The following is a 24,915-nucleotide window of genomic DNA, read 5'->3' as shown; positions in this document are numbered from 1 at the left end:
TAATCCTTAGAAGAACAATATGGCCTCTGCACATTCAGTACTTGGGCCCTAATAATAATAATAATAATAATAGTAATAAAAATATATTATTATTATTATTATTATTATTATTATTGTTGTTGTTGATGTTGTTGTTAATTATTAGTAATCTTTACAATCATGATAATAATTATAATAGTAGTAGTAGTAATAATAATAATAATAATAATTTTTGTTGTTGTTATTAAATAATTAATTTAACAACAATAATAACCATAATAATAATAATTATCATTATTATTATAGCAATTTGTTGTTGATTTAATTTAATTTAAATACACTTTGCAGTTATAAAGTAATACCCTGCCTTCAAATAAAACTAGTCCACAGTTCTGTCTTCTACATACGTGAATAATTATCATATTGATATCAGTAACCCATGCACGCCTTGTAAAGGGAAAATAGACGAAAATCAGGATAAATACAAAAGAAAACTGTCATGCAAGTCAGCGCGAGCTGTGAAGCCACGCGAGATTTCCAGACGAGTTCTTACTGTTTTCAACATGGCAGGTAGCAAGGTGGTGCTAGAAGGGAGGATAAGTATTATAAGCTTTATCTCAGGGCTGGGCGTCATTATTATTCCCTTACTTGTAAAATTTGGCTCTCACATTGACTGGATATTCGATTACCTTACCGATGTGAACGGGAAAATAGCCATTGCTGTGTATATCACAGTTATCAATGGCTTCCTGCTAATCATATACAAGGGACCTTTATACAAGGTAAGAGCCAGAGAGGCAGACTGAAAGATGTGTGATATACTTACAAAAAGAGCATATTTGCAATTGCCACTTCACTTAACTTAACTATTTTCTAGTGTTATGTGCATTTTTTAAATAAAAAAACGAGTAGATACTTAGCTGCAAAGGCAACAGAGCTCTTTATCACTGACAATGTCTTGTGTGTAGAATAATCCTATTACTTTGCCCCTCTAATGGGATCTTGTAAGGGTTATTCTGTCATTATGAATAGCTCTCCTAGAGGACATCTTACAGTTAACCTGGCATTGGATTATCAGGGATTGGTTAACAATACCACATGCATTTTCTCTCTTTTTCCCTAATCAGGTGGCTGTTCGAGCCTGCTTTCTTGGATTTGCCTTTGGCTGTGGCCTCATTTTAAGTTTGGCAGAAACAACATGGACAAACTTTGGCTGGTAATTACTATTTTGTGAAATGGGCAATTTGAAGTTAATTTGCACACAAAATAATGCCTCAAAATAGGCCAATCCCATTGTTTACAATCACTGCAGCAGATGCGCAGTAAGTGGTGGCAGAAAGTCTGCAAACGGTTGTGACAGATTTAACAGTAGACAGCTAGCGCTAGCTTGCAGCTCTAAATATCACTAAAAGATAATATAGTATAAAATTAGCCTTCAGGTTAAAAACAAGCTAGGTTTGGGTACAATATTGCTAGTAACACAGCTAGTTATAATCATCGATTAGATGAAAATATGACACAAAGCCATAATAAATACAGAAATATTGTAAATAAGACAATTTAAAGGCATAGTTAACCCAAAAATTAAAATTCTCACATCATTTACTCTCTCATTCCATCACAGATGTGTCCAGCACAATCCAACACAAACAAAGATTTTTAGAAGAATATCTCAGCTCTGTAGGTCCATACAATGCAAGTGAATGGAAGCCAGAACTTTGAAGCAAAATCACATAAAGGCAGCATAAAAATAATTAACACGACTCAGTGGTTAAATATGTCTTCTGAAGTGATGCAATCACTTTGGGTGAGAAATAGATCGATATTTAAATCCTTTTTTTACTATAAATCTCCACTTTCACTTTCAGAATGTGAAATGAAAGTGGAAATTTATTGTAAAAAAGGACTTATATATTCATCTGTTGCTCACCCACACCTATTAAATTGCTTCAGTAGACATGGATAAATAAACCACTGGAGTCGTGTGGATTACTTTTATGCTGCCTTTATGATTTTTTTTATTTTTCTTTTAGCTTGAAAGGTGTGGTCACCATTGACTTGCATTGTATGGACCTACAGAACTGAGATATTCTTCTAAAAATTTTCATTATGTGTTTCACAAAAGAATGAAAGAAAGTCATACAGGTTTGGAACAACATGAGGGTGAGTAAATGATGAGAGAATTTTCATTTTTGGGTGAACTATTTCTTTAACAATTATGAGTTAAAGAGTTCACACAAAACTGAAAATTCTCTCATCATTTGCTCACCCTCATGTTGTTCCAAACCCATATGACTTTCTTATGTGGAACACAAAAGGATACATTAGGCAGAATGTTAAGGTATGACAGCTTTAGTCACCATTCACTGTCGTTGCATCTTTTCCATACAATGAAAGCGATATGAGTTTGGAATGGCATGTAGGCGGGAAAATGAAGACAGAATTTTTGGGTAAACTATCCCTTTACTATTACTAATTATTGATTCTGGTTTATTTTGCTTCACTAGGTATATGTGTTCACTGTCATTTTTTCACTACTCGGAGTACCTGGTTACTGCCATCATCAACCCACGCAGTCTGTCATTAGACTCCTTCCTGCTCAACCACAGTGTTGAGTACACGGTAGCAGCTGTTTCTTCCTGGGTGGAGTTCACTGTGGAAATGCTCATTGTTCCAGGTTTGTTATGATCACCTGACAGCCTATTTTAACAAAACTGAAAATTAGAGTTCTTGGAGTCATTTTTATAATGATCCTTTGTAATGATTCCTTAATAGGTTTTCAGTATTAATTGAATTTTATATTACAACAGAGCTAAAGCAGATTAACTGGCTCTGTGTGTTGGGACTGTTGATGGTGCTGTGTGGGGAGAGCCTGCGCAAAGCTGCCATGTTGACAGCAGGTTCCAACTTCAACCACATAGTCCAGAATGAGAAGGCTCAGAGCCACGTGCTGGTCACCAGTGGAGTTTACGCTCTCTTCCGACATCCTTCCTATGTGGGCTGGTTTTACTGGAGCATTGGCACTCAGGTACTTTAACCATTGTTAGACATTTACATTTAGTCGATTAGCTGGTGCTTTCATTCAAAGTGACATAGAAATGAGGAGAAACTAGGAATGCACAGATACAAAAAAAATTGTATACCAATATCCGATTATTTACAACAACATTTGCCGATACCGATAGTTTGGTGGTTCTGCATTTCTATGATGCCTTATTTCAAATCACTGATAATTACACAACTTTGGGAAAAAGAATGAAACTTTATTCTCTGTCTCTACATGCTTTCCGTGTTTCAGAGTAACTGGTCTCAGTAAGAAACAAAACACTGAAAGTAAAAGCACATTATGAACTCACATTAACATTCTTAACTCACATTAACTAAATTCTAAATGGCCTCCTCCTAGGCTCACATTAAAGTGTTAAGACTTGTTAATTGTTTGAATGTTCTTAAATCTCATTAACTGAATTCTGAATGATGAAGCTTTTCCCTGCTGTCATTGTCACCCAAGTCAAAGTAATTCCACACAAGAAATTTTTTTTCACACACAAGACGAGTTATAGGCTAATTGTCCGACACAGTTTCCACCCCCTTTTTTTCAGGAAGTAATCAGCCCTGATCATCAGCTTTTTTCTTTTTTAAACGGTTGACCAATGTACAACAGTGCAAATAACTGCTTTTATCGACCAGTACTGATGATTGGCCTATACATCTGTGCATCCCTAGGGAAAACACAAGCAATTTATCATACAGGAGCCAACAATATTAGCTGTATGGCAATAAAGAATTTCTTGAGTAAATCAGAGTAGAATTGACCCTTCGCTAAAAGCGTTTCTGCCCAATCCTGTCTAAGCAACTGTTGCTCTGCCGCAATTACTCTGATAAGCGTTTGCCCTTTTACAATGAGATCCTATGGGAGTTATGTGTGTTTGAGTTGTTTTAAATCAGATTTTATCGAAATGCTCAAAAAGATTCAATAAAAAAACGTTGTTGCTGGGTCACTTGTAATAGTGACACGAGGTACATAAAGAGGATACATGCAGAGTTTTTTCTTTCTTTTTAAAAATCTTTAAATAAATATTGAGAAGAACATGCTATGGATTAAACCGTGTCATTCCTCATTCGCATTTGAACGTGCTTCATCAGAGAACACCTACATTTGCTCCAAGGTATATTAAAGCTAATAACTTAACATTCATTAATTTAGGTATTGATTCAAATCTTAGTGCAGGTGACAGTAAATGAAGAGTTCACAGCATCAAAATGAGTGTGTTATGAGACGTTATAAGCAGTTCTGTTCACTTACACTAACATTATGTGGTTTGTAATTGCTATCAAATGACTCTTTTCAATTGAGTTTCCATCCACTTTTCATGCTGTTTTGTTATTTTAAAGTGAAAATGCGTAAAAAATGTTTGCGAAATTTGCCGTCTTCTGCCTGTTTCCATTCAAATGGCCTTTTATCAATAAAAATGGTGTGTATGATGACGTCATGCTTAAAAAAAACACTGTCGCAAAAGTTTTGGTTTATCACAAAATAAATCTGCCTTTAAGCCATTTCCATACAGAATTGAGTACCTTTTGCCTCCCAGATGTCCCAATTTATTTTCCCCCTGAAGTTTTGGTAAAATAGCGAGAGTATTGAGACAATTCATTGAAATTAGCCAGCTTAATGTCGTTTAAATTTCACAAATAAATGCAATCAGAAGACGAGGAAGTGCAATCAAAAGGGAGCTGTTGCCCTTCTGATAGGACTGTAATATTGGTCCCGATGTTGCGCTTATCGCAGGTTGCCACCGGTTCCGACCCAAAAGCGAATTGTCATTGCCCTGTACAAGATGGCAACCTGCACCAAGTAGTGGGAAACTTTCAGTCTTAGTATAAGGACCATCCATCAATGTGTATATGCTGTGTGCACAGCTATTAAAGAAAAATGTATGCGGTGCAATATCAGGGTTTATATGATACATTCCTGATATTCAATAGGCTATTTTGAACAATCATCTAATCTAACGCATTGCCATCTCAACTGCATTATGTCCCGTATATTTGTCCAGCAACTTTTAACAAACAACTGAACTTGATCTAAAATTAATTTTAGCATCATAATGCAATTTACATTTTCTGAAGAAGCTCAGCAAATGTGATTCAAGGAGAAGAGGGTTCGATTTAAAATATTTAAAAGTTTTGAAATGTTAAAAAGCTAGTTTTCTGAAAGTGAACTCCGCATTGGACAAATAGTTCTGATAGTTTATAGTCTTGAAAAAGTGTAGAACATTCTGAGAATGTCATTCAGCTGACTTTTATCGTTTACCGAACAGGGTAATTTATAAATAAAGGCTAATTTAAGTTTGTGTATAAGATTCAATTATATATCTAGGCCTAACAATATTATTTTTTCATTTAGTAATTAAAAAAAAAAAAAAAAAAAATTCATTTAATGCTTTATTCGTTTGGTAGTTTATTTAATACAGGGAATTTTGCTGGCATTTTTTCAAAAGTAAGCTAAACAATAATTTTATAGAATTGGGCTATATGTTAGTATTCCAAAAAAGCACACTGAAGCTTTTCTCCTAGTATTGTGTATTTATTTTAAATTTAAAACATCTTTGTGCACAGAAATTATATGTTTTTTGTATTGTGGCTAATTTCATGACTGCCGTCTATTATTTTGAATGTGTGGAAAAGCAACTTTAATAAATAAATGGATGGCTACTGCGATTAAATTAATCGCAAAGAGTGGCCATTCATTTGTTCTCTGTGCACTTGTCGATGACAGGTGCATGAGAGATATTTGTGTTGGCACTCATGGAAGTGTCATGACGCAGATGTGTTTGCAACATCGGATCTGTGCAGGTATGCCCTTAAGACCAATCCATAACAGTGCGAGTAATGCTTCACGTACAATAAATTGGCTTTCAAGGATGTATACCTTGTCGTCATGATTAACACAGGCTAACGATTGGAGTAAATTCTGTCATGTGACATTATTTTTGCGTTAATGCCAATTTTCTCAATAAAAAGTGTTTCCAGTTTTTCACAACATTTGAAGTATCGACATAGAGTTTATGCACTAGAGTTAAACGGAAAAATATTATGTTGACATTTGTGAAATTTTAGCAATAATTTGCGTTTCCATCAGCTATATCGGTAAATTTTTTGATATTTTTTCAGATTTTCACACAAAACTTTAACTTTGAAAAATAATAAAAAATCTTTCAAAATTAGATTTTGTGTGTTTTAGGTAGATAGTAGTTTCTTCTGGTTTCTGTTTAGTCTTCCCATTTTAGTAATTGTTTTTACATAAAGAAATTGTAATACAAAAGGATGAAGGAAATAACAGTGCACACAGTAGTCCAGCAACCACGGACGGAATGTGCACATTAGCAAACAATTTATTTATTTATTTTTACAAAAAGACTAGGCTTGGGATCTATGCCTTTTTCACACATCGATAATCGAAAGATTTTCCTGATGATTAATGATATGTCCATTTTTATTTTTTTTTATTTTTTCAGATATAAATAGGGCTGCTTATTGCACAATAGTCTTTGTGTTTTCAAATATATTTCTCAACACAACTGTGGTAAACTATGAGCGGCAGGGTTAATTTCACACCAGACACATCTGGCAGACAACATTTGAAAATTCAAAACAATTATTTATTTTCTTCAAAGGTATGAACACACCGCTAATACTCAGCGTCAACATTCTAAAGTGCCACAGTGCGCAATTCGCATAGTTTTCCATTAAATTCAACCCAAATCATTATCAAAGGACAAATATTATTTACTCTAGTCATTACTGGATGATATATTGTGTATAAGTATCTTTCATAGAGCCTACACAATGTATTTTCAGTAACAAGTGTGTCTTTTTGTTGTTTGACAGCTTGAATGAAAGAACTATTCAATGCTACATACAGAGAATTTGCATAATAAACGTCACGCAGTTACACCAGTTTCACTAACCTTATCAACGTCACTGTTCATTCTTGAAGAAGTACAAAAACCTTTGGACTGCCATCTGCCCCGCTTCAGCTCGTCCTGTGTGTGTGTTTGTGTGTGTGAGTGATTGTGACCGTGACCGCCTTCAGTAAAAGGCATATCGCCCTATTGTGGTCTCCCAACGCTATTACACCAGACTGATAAACAGAGCCCAACTGAGTGAATTGGAAAGCAAGTCTAATTTAAATGTCGGCTAATTTTAATAATTTTCAAAAATATATTGATAAAATAACATGCCAGTCAATAATCGTTAGATTGATATGTTATGACATCCCTAAAAAAGAAAAAATCGAACTAATTGTACATACAGTGCTTTTTTCAGTTGTACGACTGCTTGGAGTGTCATGGACTGACTGTCGTGTTTGACTTTTTTTATCATTAGACAAGACATGGACACGGGAGCACTTTAAACCTCATGAGCTCATATGCGTCTGTCTGATATTTGGACCGTTTAAATGAGACTGTGCTGCACACCGAACTGTTATTGTGGTAACGCGATGGCACTTACAAAAAAGTGATTGGTTATTTACATCTCTTAGGCGGCTCCTTCATGTGCAAGCAGGTGATTCTCAGGCTATTTCCGTCGCATCTTGAGAATGAATCGGCCAAATGGGAAAATTTAACGGCCGATAATTTTTAAATTCCTAATATCGGCGATATATCGGTCTACCATCATCACAAATGACTGTTAACACTGTAAAAAAAAATTCTGTTAAATTTATGTTAAAATACTAGCAGACATTTACCGGAAAAAATAAGTGTAGCCACAAGATATAAACAATATGTGTTAACATTATTTTAGTGTGATAAAATCACTTACTAACCTTGTCTGTGTAAAGTTATAGCCAGGCTTCGTTGCCATGACAATGTAATGTCAGCAATCCCTAAAACAACTGTAAAAAAATTATGATTTAAACAACTCTTAATAATATTCAGAAGAATTAATGTATGTGTTTTTATAAAATTATAAGCTTCACATGTCTGCCTTTTTAAACACTCCAAAAATGGGCCCATTCACTTCCATTGTTAGTGCCTCACTGTAACCTCGATTTTTGCTTTTTTTATAATTTTTTTTTTTATTATTCAAAATTAATTTTGTGGTAATCAATACTGTGCCACAAATACTGTCGATTGAGCTGAACTTGTATTGATCCTGGAACATTCCATTGGTTCATCAAGAGTATCATCAAAAGTGACACTTACAGGAGCAATAATTAATACACATGAATAGACAGTGCACAGTGTTACCCAAACAAACACAAAATACCATCAGCGTAACACGTGACACTAAAATAATGCAATAAGCATTAACTAAAATATAACACAGAATACCCCAATGTACATAACTGATATAAAAAATTAGAAGAAACAACTATTCACATAAAATATATTGAAATGTGATGGGTCACACAGGGACCTCTGGAAATGCCCGATTATTGTTTTTCACCATAATTTTAACAATAGTTTACCGTAAAAAGTACATGTATTCTACTTTTAAATATAATATACATTTCTACTGTTAATTATACTATAAAATTATGCTTTTTACATTTAAAAAATATATATATTGTAATGTATTTTCTTGTTAAATATTTTATAATTTTTTACCGTATATGTTAAAGGTGCACTCAGCGATTCCTGAGAAACACTGTTGATATTCGAACTCAGCTGCCAAAACAAGCACACCCCTCCCTTCAGTGCTCCTTTGGAAGTTCCGCCCCCCAAATTCATGCACACGAGACAGTTTTACGCACACCAGCTCCAGACACTCACAACTTAGAAAGTTCACATCAGCCAGATTTGTTGTCGCTCTTCTAATGAATTTCCCTCTCACTCTGCACCCACCCCCCCATCCTGTGCACGCGCAAGAACCACCCCGTTGCTGATTGACTGGAGTAGTGTTGTGTGGATCAGCATGATCCCTTTGTTTTTGTCCCATTTACAGAGCAAGGGCTGTGTACAAATACTAGATTTTTTTTCAGCCCACCCACAGAACGGACAGCTAGCAGACTGTGAGGAGATATTTGCAGAATTTGACAAAGTGTGTTGGATTAGAATAACTGGGTGCACCTTATTTTAAGGTAACTACCCGTTAACCAATTAATGTTTTTTTGTTTTGTTTTTTTACTGTAGCATTTTTTTAAATTTGTTTAAAGTTAAAATTATGGACATTTTTAACAGTGAAGGTCATGGAAAAGTCATGTAAATTAATTAGTCAAAGGAGTGGGAACCCTTAAGATATCCTATCTTGTCATATCCTTAAAAATAAATCTTAATAATGGCCAAGAAAACTTGTGACATATGGTCTTTTGATAAACACTTTGTCTTTTGATTTCATTACTTGTCTTGGTCTTAAATAGTACTATTGATTATCTGTTTCCCAGATAATACTGTGCAACCCGATATGTATATTTGGATATACGGTTGCCAGCTGGCGGTTCTTCCGAGAGCGGATTGAGGAAGAGGAGATCTCACTCATCCATTTCTTTGGAGAGGACTACATTGAATACAAAAAGAAGGTCTTCACTGGTTTGCCCTTCATCTCAGGGATCAGGGTTAACTCATAAGGCTGTGCTGCATTAAAGGGAGGAAATAGCCTGAAAGTGCACACCTGGACACCTCTGACTGGCACTGTGAGCGAGCTAGTTGCCTGGTGGCATCATAGCGCGCCCCCTGGGGGCAGCACAGATTCATGAGGTGGCAGCACAGTAAAACTGACCCGCTGATCTGCTCTGAGACACATTGGTCATCTCTGAGCAGGGTGGAGCTTCTACCCTTAACACCGTCAGAGATACACCCACACACAAACACCACATTTCTCCATATCTGTCTTTTCACCTACATTCCATAATGCTTCTGTTTTCTTACTGCTTCTGTGCTAGTAATGTCTACATACAATTCATATGTCATGTATCCTCGTATTTACAATACTGCTGTTTTGGCATTAGTCTCATGAAACCTTTGTCACATACTCTTCGCACATCACACATGTAATATCATACGCTGTTTCATTTTTGCCATCTTTAAGTCTCCTGGTTTTATGGTTAGACACCTTTGAAATGAGTTCCAGGATAGCACTTCATTACTACTCATTTACATACAAAGTTTTTTAATTTGATTTTTAAATACCTTATGGTAAAGCGTTTTTATTTAGAAAAAAGGGATAGCTCACCCGCAAATTCAAATTCTGTTGTCATATACACACTATTGTGTTGTTCCAAACCTGTATGACTTTATTTCTTCAATTGAAAACAAAAGATGATTGGCAGAATGTCAAGGACTTACAGCCTCAGTCCCCATTTACTTTTATGAAAGTGAATGGCGACTCAGGCTTTCATACCTCCTTTTGTGTTCTACAAAAGAAAGTCATACAAGTTTGGAACAACAAGAGGCTAGTACATGATGAGAAGTTTAATTTTTGGGCGAACCGTCCCTTTAATTTGGACTTGATAGTTACTGAAATTACATTCTAGAGATTGTCCTTTTGTGTAAAAATGAGTTTATCATGTGACTTTTTATTCGCTAAAGCCCTAATGCTGCCAGTTATAATAGGCCTACAAAATGTAAATGCTGATTTATGACAATCTCTAAATATCTGTGATTTCTTAATGTTGTTGGACAATTTTAATATTATGATTAGAAAAATAAATATTTCTGATAAATTACAGCATTAATTCCTCTCTTTATACTCCAATGTGGGTAGCAAGATTAGTTTTTCCTCCACTGGTCTTTACATGGCGCAAACAACGTCAACATTTGTATTTCCTGGCTCACACAATTCAAAAAGTCTGCCAGTGTCCACTCATGACCTCTTATCTAACTCCTGTGTCAGATGCATTTGTGTCTTTGTCTTCATTCCCACACTCACTCATTACCATATCCTTTTCACTTTCCTTCACGCTTGCATGATAATTCAACACAAAAACATTTCTATGAAGGTGACATTCAGAGGGCTGAATGGCAGAGGGAGACTGCAGAGCATACGCTGTATCCAAAGTCTTAATCTTTCAGATATTCTGAGAGAAATGTAACACAACTTTCCTCCTGGCATGAAGTAGTTTATATAGACATTAGGTAAAGAACAGGAATTTGTTGCACACTTTCAATGAAGAGCACTAGAAATACATACAGGTTATGGACATTTTAACACATGCAATATTACAAGCAGCACTGTACTTGTGCAATGCTATGTGTAAAATTGGACAGGAGAGGAACACCCTACCTCTTGGATGATAACTGTACTGGCTTACATTATTGACATCTTCAGCAAAATGAAAAACCTTTAAAATAAACAACACATTTAATGAAAGCTTATAATTTTTTTTATTTGACACTGACTGTGCGGGGAAGCAAGGAGTGCTCTTATAACACCTCTGTTCTCAAGCTACTGTATATTACATTTACATAAGTGCATGCATATTGTGTGTTTTCGCATTTTGGGGGTAATAAGTCAAATTAACACAAGTGGTTTCACATTGGTATCTCTTTACGATTGGATGAATCACTGGTATTCTTCTGCTTGCTTGGCCTGTAGTAATCCTTGTTCTTGGGATTGGTCTCTTCTGATAGGCTGTTTAGAGTCCAGTTGTCTTCAGTGTTACAGGACAGCTCATTACTGTTCAGACAAAGCATAGAGGACTGTTTAAATTTAAAAGCACCAAATGATGTAGATAGCATGGTTTTTCTTTAAATGCACTGGAATTTCACCAAATTTACATATTTGGGTCTTTAGAGACCCGGCACTTGGATTTACAAATGCCCAGATAGTCACATTTTCCAAATATTTTCAAGACATTTAGAAAAAAATATAATAAAATATATTTTGATATATTCTGATGTTTTATTTTTTTATGTATCAAAGAGAAAATGCAACAAATCAGGACAAATCTAGAACAGGATTCATTACTTTCACACTGAAATTTCATGAGACACAACTGACTGAGCAACACGTAAGATACACATAAGCTATACATAAGTATTTTCTCAGGCTCTTATTGAGTCTAAATTGATGCACAACCTACACCCAAATGACAATAGTCATATACTGTTCATGTGTTACACTTGCTATAGTTTACTTCCATGTTGTTCTTTATCAAATAGCAATGTCAAATGTAAATCAAGTCAATTACTGAAACAACAGCACCACCTTGAGTAAGAAATAGCATGTATAATAGGTATGTGTACACGCATATGGGGTACCATTGTCACACAGAAAATCAACGTGATATTTATTTGTATGAATATAGTACTAATTTCTCTTGTTATAAACAAAGAAATAGATATCCTGTTATAGTAAACTTATATACATTTGAATTAATCATAAAAATATAATCAATCACAGTGCAAATAAAATAAAAAATAGACACTATTACATACCTAGGGTCTCTAATGACCCTATACACTTTTGGTACTTAAACCATTATCAAAATTGATTGTTTGTTTTTTGCAATTTTGGCTTCTTTGTGTGTGTGTTACCCTATTTATAAGAGAGAGATTGAGGTGAACTTGAGGTGTGGGAACAACTCCAAAAAATGGATGAGGTACAGGGATTGGAATGAGGTGCCAGGCCACTAAAGACCCGAGGTATGCGTTTAAAGGTTAAAGACTTGATGAGAATTGATGAGCACTCACCTGGGCTGTGTGTCAGCAGTGGAGGTGCTGTCTTCATAGAGCTTCAGCATTATTTCAGTGCGATCATCTTTCAGCTCTTTGGGCTCTTTCAGCCTGTTAAAGATCAAATTAGACTAAAATTATGTAAGTAGGTGATGATATATGTGTGATAGAATGACATATGGGTCCCACTTTATATTAGGTGTCTTTAACTACTATTTACTTACATTAAAAACATCAAGCATTTTATATAATGTACTTTCTATGAGGTGTGTACATATGTGTTGCTCTGCAAACTCTTGCGAGATTTGAATTTGCTGCTACTGAGGTTGGGGTACCGGTATGGTTTAGATTTAGGATTGACAAAATAAGTACACTGTATCAAATGTTACATTTTTTAATGTATGTATATAATAGTTAAAGACACCTAATATAAGATGGGTCCAATATGAGTGTATGTTAATTAAATTTTATAAGAGGTGAAAATACATGTAGAAGGATTGTTTAGTGTTACAGCATAGTCTCATGACAACTCGTAATAAGTTGTACGAAATGGCGAAATCGTAGGGTATCACACAACTTGGAAACCAATTTGGTTACTTATTCTATATTTATTTATGCAACAGAAATGACTGATGGATGTCAAGAACATAATACACTTCGCTCGTCTCGTTCCAAACTTTCATGTTTTCTTCCAAAGTACACAAAAGTTTGAGTTCAGGGTTCAACTTAACCCCGTTTAAAACCCGTTTAAGGAGCTTAAATCATTGCACAACAGTGATTTTCCTATTAAAATCATGGTTAAGTTTAGGGCTTGGTTTGGATAGGGGTTTAACTTCGAAAAATCATGATCAGGGGGCCTGGGTAGCTCAGCGAGTACTGACACTGACTACCATTCCTGGAGTAGTGTGTTCGAATCCAGGGTGTGCTGAGTGACTCCAGCCAGGTCTCCTAAGCAGCCAAATTGGCCCGGTTGCTAGGGAGGGTACAGTCACATGGGGTAACCTCCTCATAGTCGCGATTAGTGGTTCTCGCCCTCAGTGGGGCGTGTGGTAAGTTGTGCATGTCTTTCAAAGAGTAGCATGAGCCTCCACATGCGGAGTCTCTGCGGTGTCATGCACAACGAGCCATGTGATAAAATGCACGGACTGACGGTCTCAGAAGCGGAGGCAACTGAGACTTGTCCTCCACCACCCGGATTGAGGTGAGTAACCGCGCCACCACGAGGACTTACTAAGTAGTGGGAATTGGGCATTCCAAATTGGGAGAAAAAGAAAAAAAAAATCATGATCAGTGGTTGGTTTGTTTATTTTTCTCTGTGGGAGTAAAAGTCATATGTCAGCTTGTACAATTTCGCCATCTCGTACTATAAGCACAGGCATGGGATGTAAAAAACCTCTTGTTCCTGCCGTGCATTTAGTCTCTTTTTCAAATTCTGTTGGTCATTTGAATGATACATCAAGGTCTACCTGGGCTCCAAGCGTTCTTTCACCTTTGCTATAGACCGAATGTAGGGGCCTATTTGTCGTGCGATGGTGGTCAAATAGGAGTTCTCCCGTTTTAACTGAAGAAGATCATGAAGCTGTGCTAAAAAATAATAAAGACCAAATAACAAGAATCGCAACCTACTTTAAACCAAAAAGTCAAGTGTAACTGCCAAGAAGTAAGAAGAGCATGAGCACTTACTCACCTTCATAAATCTCCTGTTCATTTGCAACCCTCTGTAACGTCTCTTCCCAGATCTAAGAACACAATTGATTGTACAGTAAGTTATCTTCTTTTTTTTTTTTTACCTCCTCCTATTGTTAGTCACATAGTTTTGGCATCTTACCTCCTCAAATATGGCTCTCATTAGCTCCACTGAGGAGTATTCTGTGGAGATCTGTCCATCCATCTGCAGAGACCTCTCCAGAATCTCACCCATGGTGTCGGTTTTTATGAGGGAATGGTGTCTGGTTAGGTCTCTATGAATCTCCTGCACATGGTCTTTGAGCCTCTGGATCTCTGTCTGCAAAGTCTGATCAGACAAACAGCCATGGAGAACATGTCAACTGCAATGCATTGCTTCTGCTGAGACATTCTGGTGTAATACACCATTATTACAATATAATAACATTTTAAGTTATCTTAAATTTGACTTTTGCTTAGATTTGACCTTCTACCACAACAACAACAGCAAAACACTTTATTTAATATTATTTGGTTAGGAAATGTCTACCAGGAAAATCAACAAAAAATATAAAAGACTAAGACTAATATGAAAGTGTAAAATGCAGTACCCTAACCACATGACAAATACTTGCCCTGTAGCTGTTCTCATAATTGCGGCAATGCTCCATAAAGGGCGTCTCTTCACCCTCCGACAGTAGAACCTTAGTGCTGATGTAACGATGTGAGGTCGGCTTGCGCACTACAGAGGAGCACAGAGACATGTCACTCATGGCTGGAGAGTGACACTGAACAGACAGAGATGACTGCATCCTGTATAGGACAGTAAAAAAACAATATATATTTTCTATCTATGCATCTTAATAATAATAAAAAATAAAACATTTGTAGTGTGCCAGAATATACTGTTTAAGTATTAACCACTAGAAAGACTTACAGTCCACTGGCATTTCCTAGCCCTAATGACACACTCCCTGTAGCAGACAATGACCGGCGTTGGCCAAGTAGCAAGAGAGGCTCCAGACAGCGGGCGAACTCAGGCCGATACTCTGTGTTTATCTGTATGGATGGATTAGATGCCATAACTGACAGGTTCGAATCCCAGGGAACACACAAACTAATCGGATGCACACCTTCAATGCACTGTTAGTTGCTTTGGGTAAAAGCTTTTATGTAAATGTGGTAAACTTACCTTACTGCTCTGTGCTGGTCTCAGTCTGTGTGGTAGTTTCACAATCTTCTTTAGTCTCTCCATTAGTTGCTGTGTAAGGTACAGAAAATAAGAAGTGAGTAGCAGTGATTCAGAAGAGAGTGGCTTACAGCCCTGAAATGATTTCATAAAAATATTGTTTTGTTTTTTACTCACGTATCCCAAGTCCAAGAACTCAAATTTGTTTGCTGAGCTCAGGAAAGCCGAACACGTAACCAGATGAAACTGGAGAGAATTAAAGGAATATTCCAGGTTCAAAACAACTTAGGCTAAATCGACAGCATTTGTGTCATAATGACACAAATTACAACATAAATAAATAAAGCAAAAATCGAGGTTACAATGAGGCACTTACAATGCAAGTGAATGGGGCCAATTTTTAGAGGGTTTAAAGGCATAAATGTAAAAGCTTTTAAAACTGGCTATAACGTTACACAGAAAAGGTTAGTAAGCAATTTGATCACACTAAAATCATGTTAACACACATATTGTGACTATACTTTTGAAATAGTGAGTATTTTAACATTAACGGATTGGCTCCATTCACTTCCATTGTAAGTGCCTAACTGGAACCCAGATTTTTTTTTTTTTTCAGTCAAAATGTATTTTTGTGGTAACCAACATTATACTACAAATGCTGTCGATTGAGCTTAACTTGTATTGAACCCAGGATTTTCCTTTAAAAAGAAAACTCTGAAAATAAACTGTGATATTTAAAAAATAAGATGCATGCAGGCAGAAGATGCTCTTACCTGAAGAGTTGGCAGGAGTGCCGCAAGATGAGATAACTGCTCTTTAAATGCTCTCTCCTTCTCCTCATGCTGACTGGAAAATAAACACATTCCTCATAGATTTATTTGACACAAAATAAAAATACGATTATTATAGAGCCCTAGCCTCACTTCCTTAACTAAAGGTAAAGGGTATTAAGAGGCAATATTGACAAAAACAGACCTTCATTATGTCTCAAAACAAAGGTGAATACACTTTAATTTACATAAATATTCATATAAATCTTACAACAAATTCAGATCCATAAATCCAGTCAATAGTAATATTCAAAGCATAATTATAATTCAGAATCATGTTGCTTTTCAATATGCATTATTCAAAATTAACCAAATTGCTTTAACAAAAATGTCCATTAAATTACATACTGTATATTATTAACATTGTTACATTTTAAAAATAGTATTCATTCTCAAACACTATGATTCTCTGCACTGTAATACATTTGTGGTCAATATATTTCTGCCATGACAACTGCTTTTGAATATATTCTTGACTATATATGTAGAATATATTAAAAAGCATTAGTAATATCTATTTTATTTACCTTTGTGCTGCCTTCAGCAGGACCTTTTTTCTCTCTTCCAGTTTTTCCTGAGGAAAAGAACATGCGTGAAGTACACATCCAATTTTATTCAAATTATCACCCTTCACATAATTGGATGGTCCTTTGAAGTTTTAATAAAAATAAAAATAGTGTTACCACAGTTCATGAGTGTATGTAATTGTGCATGGCACCTGCATGTTATTGAACAAAGTACAGATGGCACTCTCCTCCTCATCCACATTGGTCCTGACCTCTCCAATCATGGCTTTGAGTAGAACAATGGCTTCTCGTGCAGACGTCTGAAGCTCCTTAACAGCCTGAGAAAATTAAAAAGAGAATTCAATAGGAGCTCCTCATCCCCGTTATAGATGTTGTGATCCATTACATCACACTGATGAGAGTACACATCACTGCAGTTAAAATCATTGGAGAGAAACTCACTAAGACGGCTTGGTCCAGTTTTTCACAGCCTTGTATATATGCTGTCTCAATATCAATGCAGTGTGCTCTGCTCTCCCTTTGGAATAGGACAAATCCAAATGACTTTGAAATCAGTCTTGGAGGACAGCTCTGTTATGTGCTAATTACATGGTCATTAACTGAAGTTTATAACTCACACTTGCATGTCTCTGAAGCAATTGATGCAGAGCATGGATTTTTTCTCTGTTGAAAACATGATGTAGTGTTCCTCATGGAGGGCTGCAATCAGACAAAAACAGCTGTTGAGATACATACCAAAAGTCCAAAACACTGAAGTCTGATTCACCTTTATCTGACAGTATTTAACAAAAAGACTTCTACATAATGGGTAATGTACTGCCATACTGTTGCAAAATAAATGACAAGGTGATCAGGACCCCACTGCAGTTTTATACTCACCATATATATTAAAATGTATACTGAAGTCCTCCAAGGCTAAGTGCCACAAGACATTTAAAAGTAGCACTGGTATGTTGCCATGGACAACGGTCAAATATTTTAATTTCTTTTATACTAAACTGTTTGACCACTAAATGCTGCAGTTATCCAATCAGAATTAAGTATTTCAGAGAGCCTTGTAATAAAAAATCATATTTGCTGGGAAATGTTGAGAAGTAGTTGTCTGAACAAACTGAAAATAGAGTTTCACACACCACACTTTTTGTGGGCTTCTTTGGTGCGCTTTGCCAAGGAGACGATCTCATGGCGGGAGAACATCTTGGCCTTATGGGTACTTTCCCTGCAGTCTCGACACAGTGGCTGGCAACAAGTGTTGCAATAATACATTGCATCCACATCCTGGCATTTATTACAGAAGAATAATATAATTAACAGCACAATACTTAATCTTTTCAAATATTTTTGAGAAGATAATTGTGCATTATTCAACCTGGTCTCATAAAATCACGTTACAATACTTACATTTTTGCAAAATAATTGTTACTATTACTATTTTTACAATTTACTATCACTGTTTACTATTTACTCTTATTTTGGCTTTTTGTACGTATTGCGGCAGTTTCCTGGTGAAATGAACCCTTGAGGCACAACGACAACAACTTTTATTCACTTACAAATCACGAGTAAAACAGCAGATTATATAATCCTCACACAATTTTATGACATAAAACACTAGGGCTGTCAATCGATTAACATTTTTAATCGAATTAATTACATAGTATGCCGATTAATCACAAACATAAATATTTGCTTAGGAAGCCCCTCAAATAACAATTATTTAATATATAATGATTAAATAATTATAAATAGTCATTTAAATTAGGGCTGTCAATCGATTAAAGTTTTTAACCAAATTAATAACATGGAATACCAATTAATCAAATTAAACGCAAACACAAATATTTGCTTAGAAAGCCCTTCAAATAATAATTATTTAATATACAGGTGTGCTCAAAAGTTTGCATATCCTTGGAGAATTGGTAATATATGTACCATTTTTAAAGAAAACATGAGTGAGCAGGCAAAACACATTTCTTTTATTTCTTATGGGATTCATGTTCAACTGTAGGTTATAACAGAATGGCAAATCAAATCAAATCACTTTATTGTCACACAGCCATATACACAAGTGCAATGGTGTGTGAAATTCTTGGGTGCAGTTCCGATCAACATAGCAGTCGTGACAGTGATGAGACAGTACCAATTTACAATAACATCAAATTAACACAGCACAGTTGAAACATCTGATATACACATAATTACACTCAACAATATACAAATAATAACATACACTGTACAGTATACAATACACACTATATAGATACACATTATTCAATAAAGAAAAGTATATATAGTAGTATATATAGAATGTACAGTATTGTACTGTATTGACATTCAGGCTGTCGGTTGATAGTCAGTTGTTAAGAGAGAATATAATATAATAATAATATAATTTATGACAGTCCGGTGTGAGATGGCAACAAAGAAAAAAAATGAAATGACCCCTGTTCAAAAGTCTGCATACCCTTAGTTCTTAATACTGTGTATTGCCCCCTTTAGCATCAATGACAGCGTGCAGTCTTTTGTAATAGTTGTCTATGAGGCCCCAAATTCTTGCAGGTGGTATAGCTGCCCATTCGTCTTGGCAATATGCCTTCAGGTCATGCAAAGTCTTTGGTCATCTTGCATGAACCGCACGTTTGAGATCTCCCCAGAGTGGCTCGATGATATTAAGGTCAGGAGACTGTGATGGCCACTCCAGAACCTTCACCTTTTTCTGCTGTGACCACTGGAGTGTCAACTTGGCCTTGTGCTTAGGATCATTGTTGTGCTGGAAAGTCCAAGTGTGTCCCATGCGCAGCTTTCGTGCAGAAGAATGCAAATTGTCTGCCAGTATTTTCTGATATCATGCTGCATTCATCTTGCCATACATTTTTACAAGATTCCCTGTGCCTTTAGAGCTCACACACCCCCAATACATCAGTGAGCCACCACCATGCTTCACAGTGGGGATGGTATTCTTTTCATTATAGGCCTTGTTGACCTCTCTCCAAACATAGCACTAATGGTTGTGACCATAAAGCTCTATTTTGGTCTCGTCACTCCAAATTACAGTGTGCCAGAAGCTGTGAGGCATGTAAACTGGCTTTTTTGTGGCATTGGCGCAGTAAAGTCTTCTTTCTGGCAACTCGACCATGCAGCTCATTTTTGTTCAAGTATCATCGTATTGTGCTCCTTGAAACAACCACACCGTCTTTTTCCAGAGCATGTATTTCTCCTGAGGTTACCTGGGGGTTTTTCTTTGTGTCCCGAACAATTCTTCTGGCAGTTGTGGCTGAAATCTTTCTTGGTCTACCTGACCTTGGCTTGGTATCAAAAGATCCCCGAATTTTCCACTTCTTAATAAGTGATTGAACAGTACTGACTGGCATTTTCAAGGCTTTGGATATCTTTTTATATCCTTTTCCATCTTTATAAAGTTCCATTACCTTGTTACGCAGGTCTTTTGACAGTTCTTTTCTGCTCCCCATGGCTCAGTATCTACCCTGCTCAGTGCATCCATGTGAGATTTAACAAACTCATTGACTATTTATACACAGGCACTAATTGCAATTTAAAAAGCCACAGGTTTGGGAAATTAACCTTTAATTGCCATTTAAACCTGTGTGTGTCACTTTGTGTGTCTGTAACAAGGCCAAACATTCAAGGGTATGTAGACTTTTGATCAGGGCCATTTGGGAGATTTCTGTCATCATTATTATTTAAAATGAGCCAAACAACTATGTGATAATAAATGGCTTCATATGATCACTATCCTTAAATAAAAGACTTGCATGATCAGTCATATTTTCAAAATCAATGCCAAAATTTCACAATTTCTGCCAGGGTATGCAAACTTTTGAGCACAACTGTATAATGATTAAATCATTATAAATGGTTGTATTTAAATTATGAATAAAATATATATATTTTTTGAAAAAATACAGATAATTAAAATGCATTTCATTATTTTGGCACACAAGTAAACCATTCAAAAATGTAATAATAAAAGTGGCTTTAGAATGCAATATATTGTTTATTTCCATATTATTGATCATAAGCCAATCATCAGTCTACAGTCCACAACAATAAATTTTGCAATTGAATTTGTCAATCATTTGTCAAATCAGAGATTTATTATAAGGGCTGGTCTAAGGACGTGTCAACGTAGAACTGCGTCAGACAGATGCTTCTGGAGCATCTTGGTTGCGTCATGTCATAATTTTACAGTTTTTAGGTCACTGTGTCAAGTTAAATGAAGTTTGAAACTAAGAAAAACACGTCTTGAGATCTCTGTGTTCAGATTTGCGCTCCATCAAGCTGTGTTTGAATTCAAGAACAAGTTCTCATCTTGTGTTGTCTGCCCTCTGTAAGTGTGGTTTGTTCTCTGTCTAAGCTGCGCATTGCCTTTTACAGCGAGTTTCGCCAGAAACTATTTAGCAGAGACAGGCTACTTCTATTAAAATTAATGGGAGAAATTGGAACGCCCAACGGTCAGCGGATGTAGAAAGGAAGTCCCGCCTTACAGGTAAAAGAGCCAATCACCTTTTAGATACAGACATCGCCTGTCAATCAATGAGAACGTGCATTAGCTATTCAAGCCAGGAAATTTTTTTTTTTTTTTGCATAATCTGAGGTAAAGCAGCACAATTTATGACACCATTGTTGTCATATTTTACTGCTGATTTGAAATATGTTCTTTGATTGTAATCTTGACCAACCATTTTGGAGATTTCGGTCTTTCCCCATTCAAGTAGATAGGAGCTGCACTGTCATGACTGGAAATAGCTTCCCGAGAGCGTTCCAAAGACGGCCGACAGTGGACTGACTTGCAAGAAAGACTCTGGTTTCACTTACTGCCCCCTGGAAAAAACAGGTGGTACTCCAAGTTTGAATTGCTCATATAGAAGGAATATTCCTTACTACGGTCGGGGGACATGATTAATTGTGGTAATTTTTTTAATGCGTTATTTTTTGTATAATTTACCGCACCAAAATAACATGGAAATTGACAGCCCTCCAAAACATTTTTACTCTAACATATGAATTAGACGTTGGTTTTGTTGATTTTAAACACAATAAATTAATAACCTTAAAAACCTCATCTATTTTTCATCTCACATTTGATTTTTATGACACCATCAGTTGTGTTTAGGTTTAAGGTTTAGGGTAAAGAAAAGAGGTCAGTTTTATTGATTTAAAACTCGATAGAGCATTAACCTAACCTAACCTAATTAATGGGGCATTTTTGGGCTGCCACACTCAAATTTAAAAGCTCACCACTTATGCATAATATGGACTAATTACCAAAAAACATTCTCATTTTTCATAAAACCCCCCAAATAATAATAATAAAAAAAGACTCCAATTATTCATAAATAATATTGTATATGTTTTCGATCTTATGATGAATAGAAATGTTAAAATTTATTATTATTTTTGTCATAACTTTATAAGCATGTAATTCTGGTTCTGTTTACTCCATCTCCCTCCATAAAGTCTTATTTTATTCCATCAGATAGATTTTCATCTATCACCTTCCATCACAAAAAACAAAAAAAAACAAATCATCTCACATTTGCTTTTTATGACACTATTGGTTAAGTTTAGGTTTAAGGTTTGGGAGGTAGGTTTTGCTGATTTAAAACTTGACAGAGCATTAACCTTAATAACCTCTATGTGTTGGGAGTATATTTAACTCCCTTTTCTGTGCCACACAGTGGTCATTTTACCTCTGAACTGCTGCGATACGTGCAATGTACCACATAATATAATTTTGTGCAAAGGTCGCCACAGTTATCATTTTCATGAGATCAGCCTGGCATTAATTTTGTTTTATTGTGACAAGGTGACAAATTGAGACCTGTTTGTTGCACTCCAAATCACAGTTTGCACACTGTACTGTTTCTTCACTGTCTGCTGAACTGTCCACCAAGAACTTCATGAGTCGATCCTCAGGAGGAAGCGCATTTATCCCTTTCACAATGGACTGATGTCTAAAAAAAGACACACACAGACACGCAGAGTTTATTTTTATTTATTTATTTTTATTATTATTCTGTCTTTTGACCTTTTGCCTAATAATGAGTCTTGGTTATATACTATGCACTGATATGTGTTTATCTCTCCCTCATAGCAACAACGACACAAATAGCACTGTTCTGAATTCTGAGGTACAATAGAGAGCAATAGCTAAACCCTCTAGAGACAGAAATAGGCACAAACAGTGTGGTGACAATTGTCTCGGATATTCAAGCAAACATAATTCCCAAACAAAGACTACAAAAATCTGTATCAATATTTAAAGCTAAGTAGGAGATTCCAAAGCGAAGATTCCCTGCTAATTCACTTTCATGAGAAACTTCCATAGTTTTTTTTAATAACAATTTATTTAGTTGTTCCTATACTGTAAGATTTGCGTTGCTGACAAGTAACAATAAGAAACACATGCATCAAACAAAATTACATTATGTAAGATAATTAGCTGACAAGGTCACATTCAAAATATTGTGAAACTATAGCAGTAACTCAGCCATTAAATTAGCAGCACTCACTAAAGTCAAGAAAACCAGCTAAAAAACAAGCCAAGAAATGCATACTTACTCTAACATGCTGGTTTATAAAGCCCACCACAGTTTTTCCATTTTTTTCTATAAATGTCTTCAATATGCACACTATAGTTTCAAGACAGCATCTATGGTGTGTGCGATTAAGCTGCTGCTACACTTACTGTATGACAGCAGAAGGGTGAGCAGCATTTCAGCCATCTCTTAATGTAGCCAGCCCAGGACCAGTATATCCAATATCAAGTGTCAGATAGTATTATGTTTTTTATTTGATGCCACAGTGGCCTTGGCAGAATGTGCCAAGAGACTTTTTATTAAGTCTGAAACAAAGGCAGGGTTTATGTCACAGCTGTTAGCCTCTTGAAGGTAATCTGCACTACAGATGCCTCTGTGCAGCCCTGGCACCATAGATCTGACAACAATGACTGACCATTTTGGTCTGTGAGTATGATCTTAGGTTTTTATCTTTCTACATGGATTTGGTCCATTCCTACAATTGTGTCCAAAAATCACATTGAGGTCACATTTATTTATTTATTTATTGTATTTATTTATTTATTCATTTAAAAAGAAAAGTTAGAAGAATTTGAAAAATGTCAAAGAAAGAAAAGTTAATATGCAAATTGGAAGGAAGAAGGAACATGATTCTGCATTATTTCTAGGTCACTAATGTAAGCAAATTTTGACAAGGATCATTTCCATGTTTCAATTTAAGCACACAAGATGATTTTTGAAACATTCTCATATCATGCTAGGATAAAATGAATCATCAAGCTTTGCACAAATTTGTTAAGTCCATGCCAGCCTGAGAACATGCTGTCATTATAACAAAAAGTGGGACCTTTCCTCCACATTAAACAGGTGATCAATTAGGTCATCAATAATTAATCAAAGAAGTGGTATCTTACCCACAGACGGGGCAAGTCAGTCTGCCATCCTCTGCTCTACCACGCAGGCAGCTGGCACAGAAAGTGTGATAACAGTCCAGTAGGCATGGATGCTCATACTGTTCTTGGCATAAGTGGCACACTAGAGGATGGCAGTTGGCACTGTCCAGGTCATAGAGATTATCCAAAGGGGAAAATATTTCTCCGGACATCTGGAAATACAATAAAGACCTTTAGATCTTCTGCACAATATATGCGTGAGCCACATTTACACATTTGTATGCCTAAATCTATTCAAAAAATAGATATAATGTGAAAAATGTTTGCTGAGCATGCTTAGGATCCTTGGGAAGTTATTTCTGATCCAAGGTCAACAAACACTCTAAAACACTTCCTAAAGATAATTCCAAAACAACCAACAGAAACCTGTCTGTATAGGGCCATATAGTTCAAAGAAAACTTTTAATAAAGGTCAAACTCCAAACATGTACTGCAATTATTTACATATATAATTTAATTAACATATAATATCCGAATACCTCATCTAGTCCTGTTTCGTCTCTCTGGGTGGACTGAATGCCATGTGAAGGTACTGTGAGTGTCCCTAAATGCAGGACCTGACGTTAAAACAATGAATTCACACTCCTCTTCCTGCTGAATGAGGGGTGGTATG

At 35.9% G+C, this 24,915-nt stretch overlaps 2 protein-coding genes across 6 annotated transcripts; one reads left to right on the top strand and one right to left on the bottom strand.

Annotated features, from left to right (window-relative positions):
* The first annotated feature begins 536 nt into the window (after positions 1–536).
* On the top strand, positions 537–10,653 carry LOC127420250 (protein-S-isoprenylcysteine O-methyltransferase-like). Its single transcript, XM_051662327.1, has 5 exons — positions 537–761; positions 1,107–1,195; positions 2,487–2,656; positions 2,790–3,007; positions 9,371–10,653. The coding sequence occupies exons 1-5, from the start codon at positions 543–545 to the stop codon at positions 9,551–9,553; spliced, it is 879 nt and encodes a 292-aa protein (XP_051518287.1). The 5' UTR covers positions 537–542; the 3' UTR covers positions 9,554–10,653.
* Positions 10,654–11,432: 779 nt separating this feature from the next.
* On the bottom strand, positions 11,433–24,894 carry LOC127420249 (RING finger protein 207). Of its 5 annotated transcripts, none has more exons than XM_051662324.1 (18): positions 24,782–24,894; positions 24,264–24,454; positions 22,653–22,785; positions 17,944–18,088; positions 17,428–17,509; positions 17,252–17,327; positions 17,002–17,127; positions 16,811–16,857; positions 16,227–16,299; positions 15,631–15,699; positions 15,457–15,525; positions 15,202–15,323; positions 14,900–15,077; positions 14,428–14,613; positions 14,287–14,338; positions 14,066–14,183; positions 12,618–12,710; positions 11,433–11,601 (listed from the first exon to the last, which is right to left on the bottom strand). In XM_051662324.1, the coding sequence occupies exons 2-18, from the start codon at positions 24,452–24,454 to the stop codon at positions 11,457–11,459; spliced, it is 1,905 nt and encodes a 634-aa protein (XP_051518284.1). In that variant the 5' UTR covers positions 24,782–24,894; the 3' UTR covers positions 11,433–11,456. The 5 variants fall into 5 exon arrangements, 3 of the variants coding, with proteins under 3 accessions (XP_051518284.1, XP_051518286.1, XP_051518285.1); XR_007893780.1 differs by having other exon boundaries at positions 11,454–11,601; positions 14,089–14,183; XM_051662326.1 differs by lacking the exons at positions 24,264–24,454; positions 24,782–24,894 and adding an exon at positions 23,520–23,691.
* Between the last annotated feature and the right edge of the window lie 21 nt (positions 24,895–24,915).

The sequence above is a fragment of the Myxocyprinus asiaticus genome, chromosome 29 (assembly GCF_019703515.2).
Source record: "Myxocyprinus asiaticus isolate MX2 ecotype Aquarium Trade chromosome 29, UBuf_Myxa_2, whole genome shotgun sequence".
Taxonomy (NCBI): domain Eukaryota; kingdom Metazoa; phylum Chordata; class Actinopteri; order Cypriniformes; family Catostomidae; genus Myxocyprinus; species Myxocyprinus asiaticus.
This window is presented reverse-complemented; position numbering and strand designations above follow the sequence as displayed.

Coding starts and splice junctions, on each gene's coding strand:
- LOC127420249 (XM_051662324.1), bottom strand. CDS start 24,454: ATGTCCGGAGAAATATTTTCCCCTTTGGATAATCTCTATGACCTGGAC. Junction 16,858..17,001: donor CTTTGTTCAATAACATGCAG/GTGCCATGCACA, acceptor TCTTTTCCTCAG/GAAAAACTGGAAGAGAGAAA. Junction 11,602..12,617: donor ACTGCTGACACACAGCCCAG/GTGAGTGCTCAT, acceptor TTGTCTGAACAG/TAATGAGCTGTCCTGTAACA.
- LOC127420250 (XM_051662327.1), top strand. CDS start 543: ATGGCAGGTAGCAAGGTGGTGCTAGAAGGGAGGATAAGTATTATAAGC. Junction 762..1,106: donor ACAAGGGACCTTTATACAAG/GTAAGAGCCAGA, acceptor TTCCCTAATCAG/GTGGCTGTTCGAGCCTGCTT. Junction 1,196..2,486: donor ACATGGACAAACTTTGGCTG/GTAATTACTATT, acceptor TTGCTTCACTAG/GTATATGTGTTCACTGTCAT.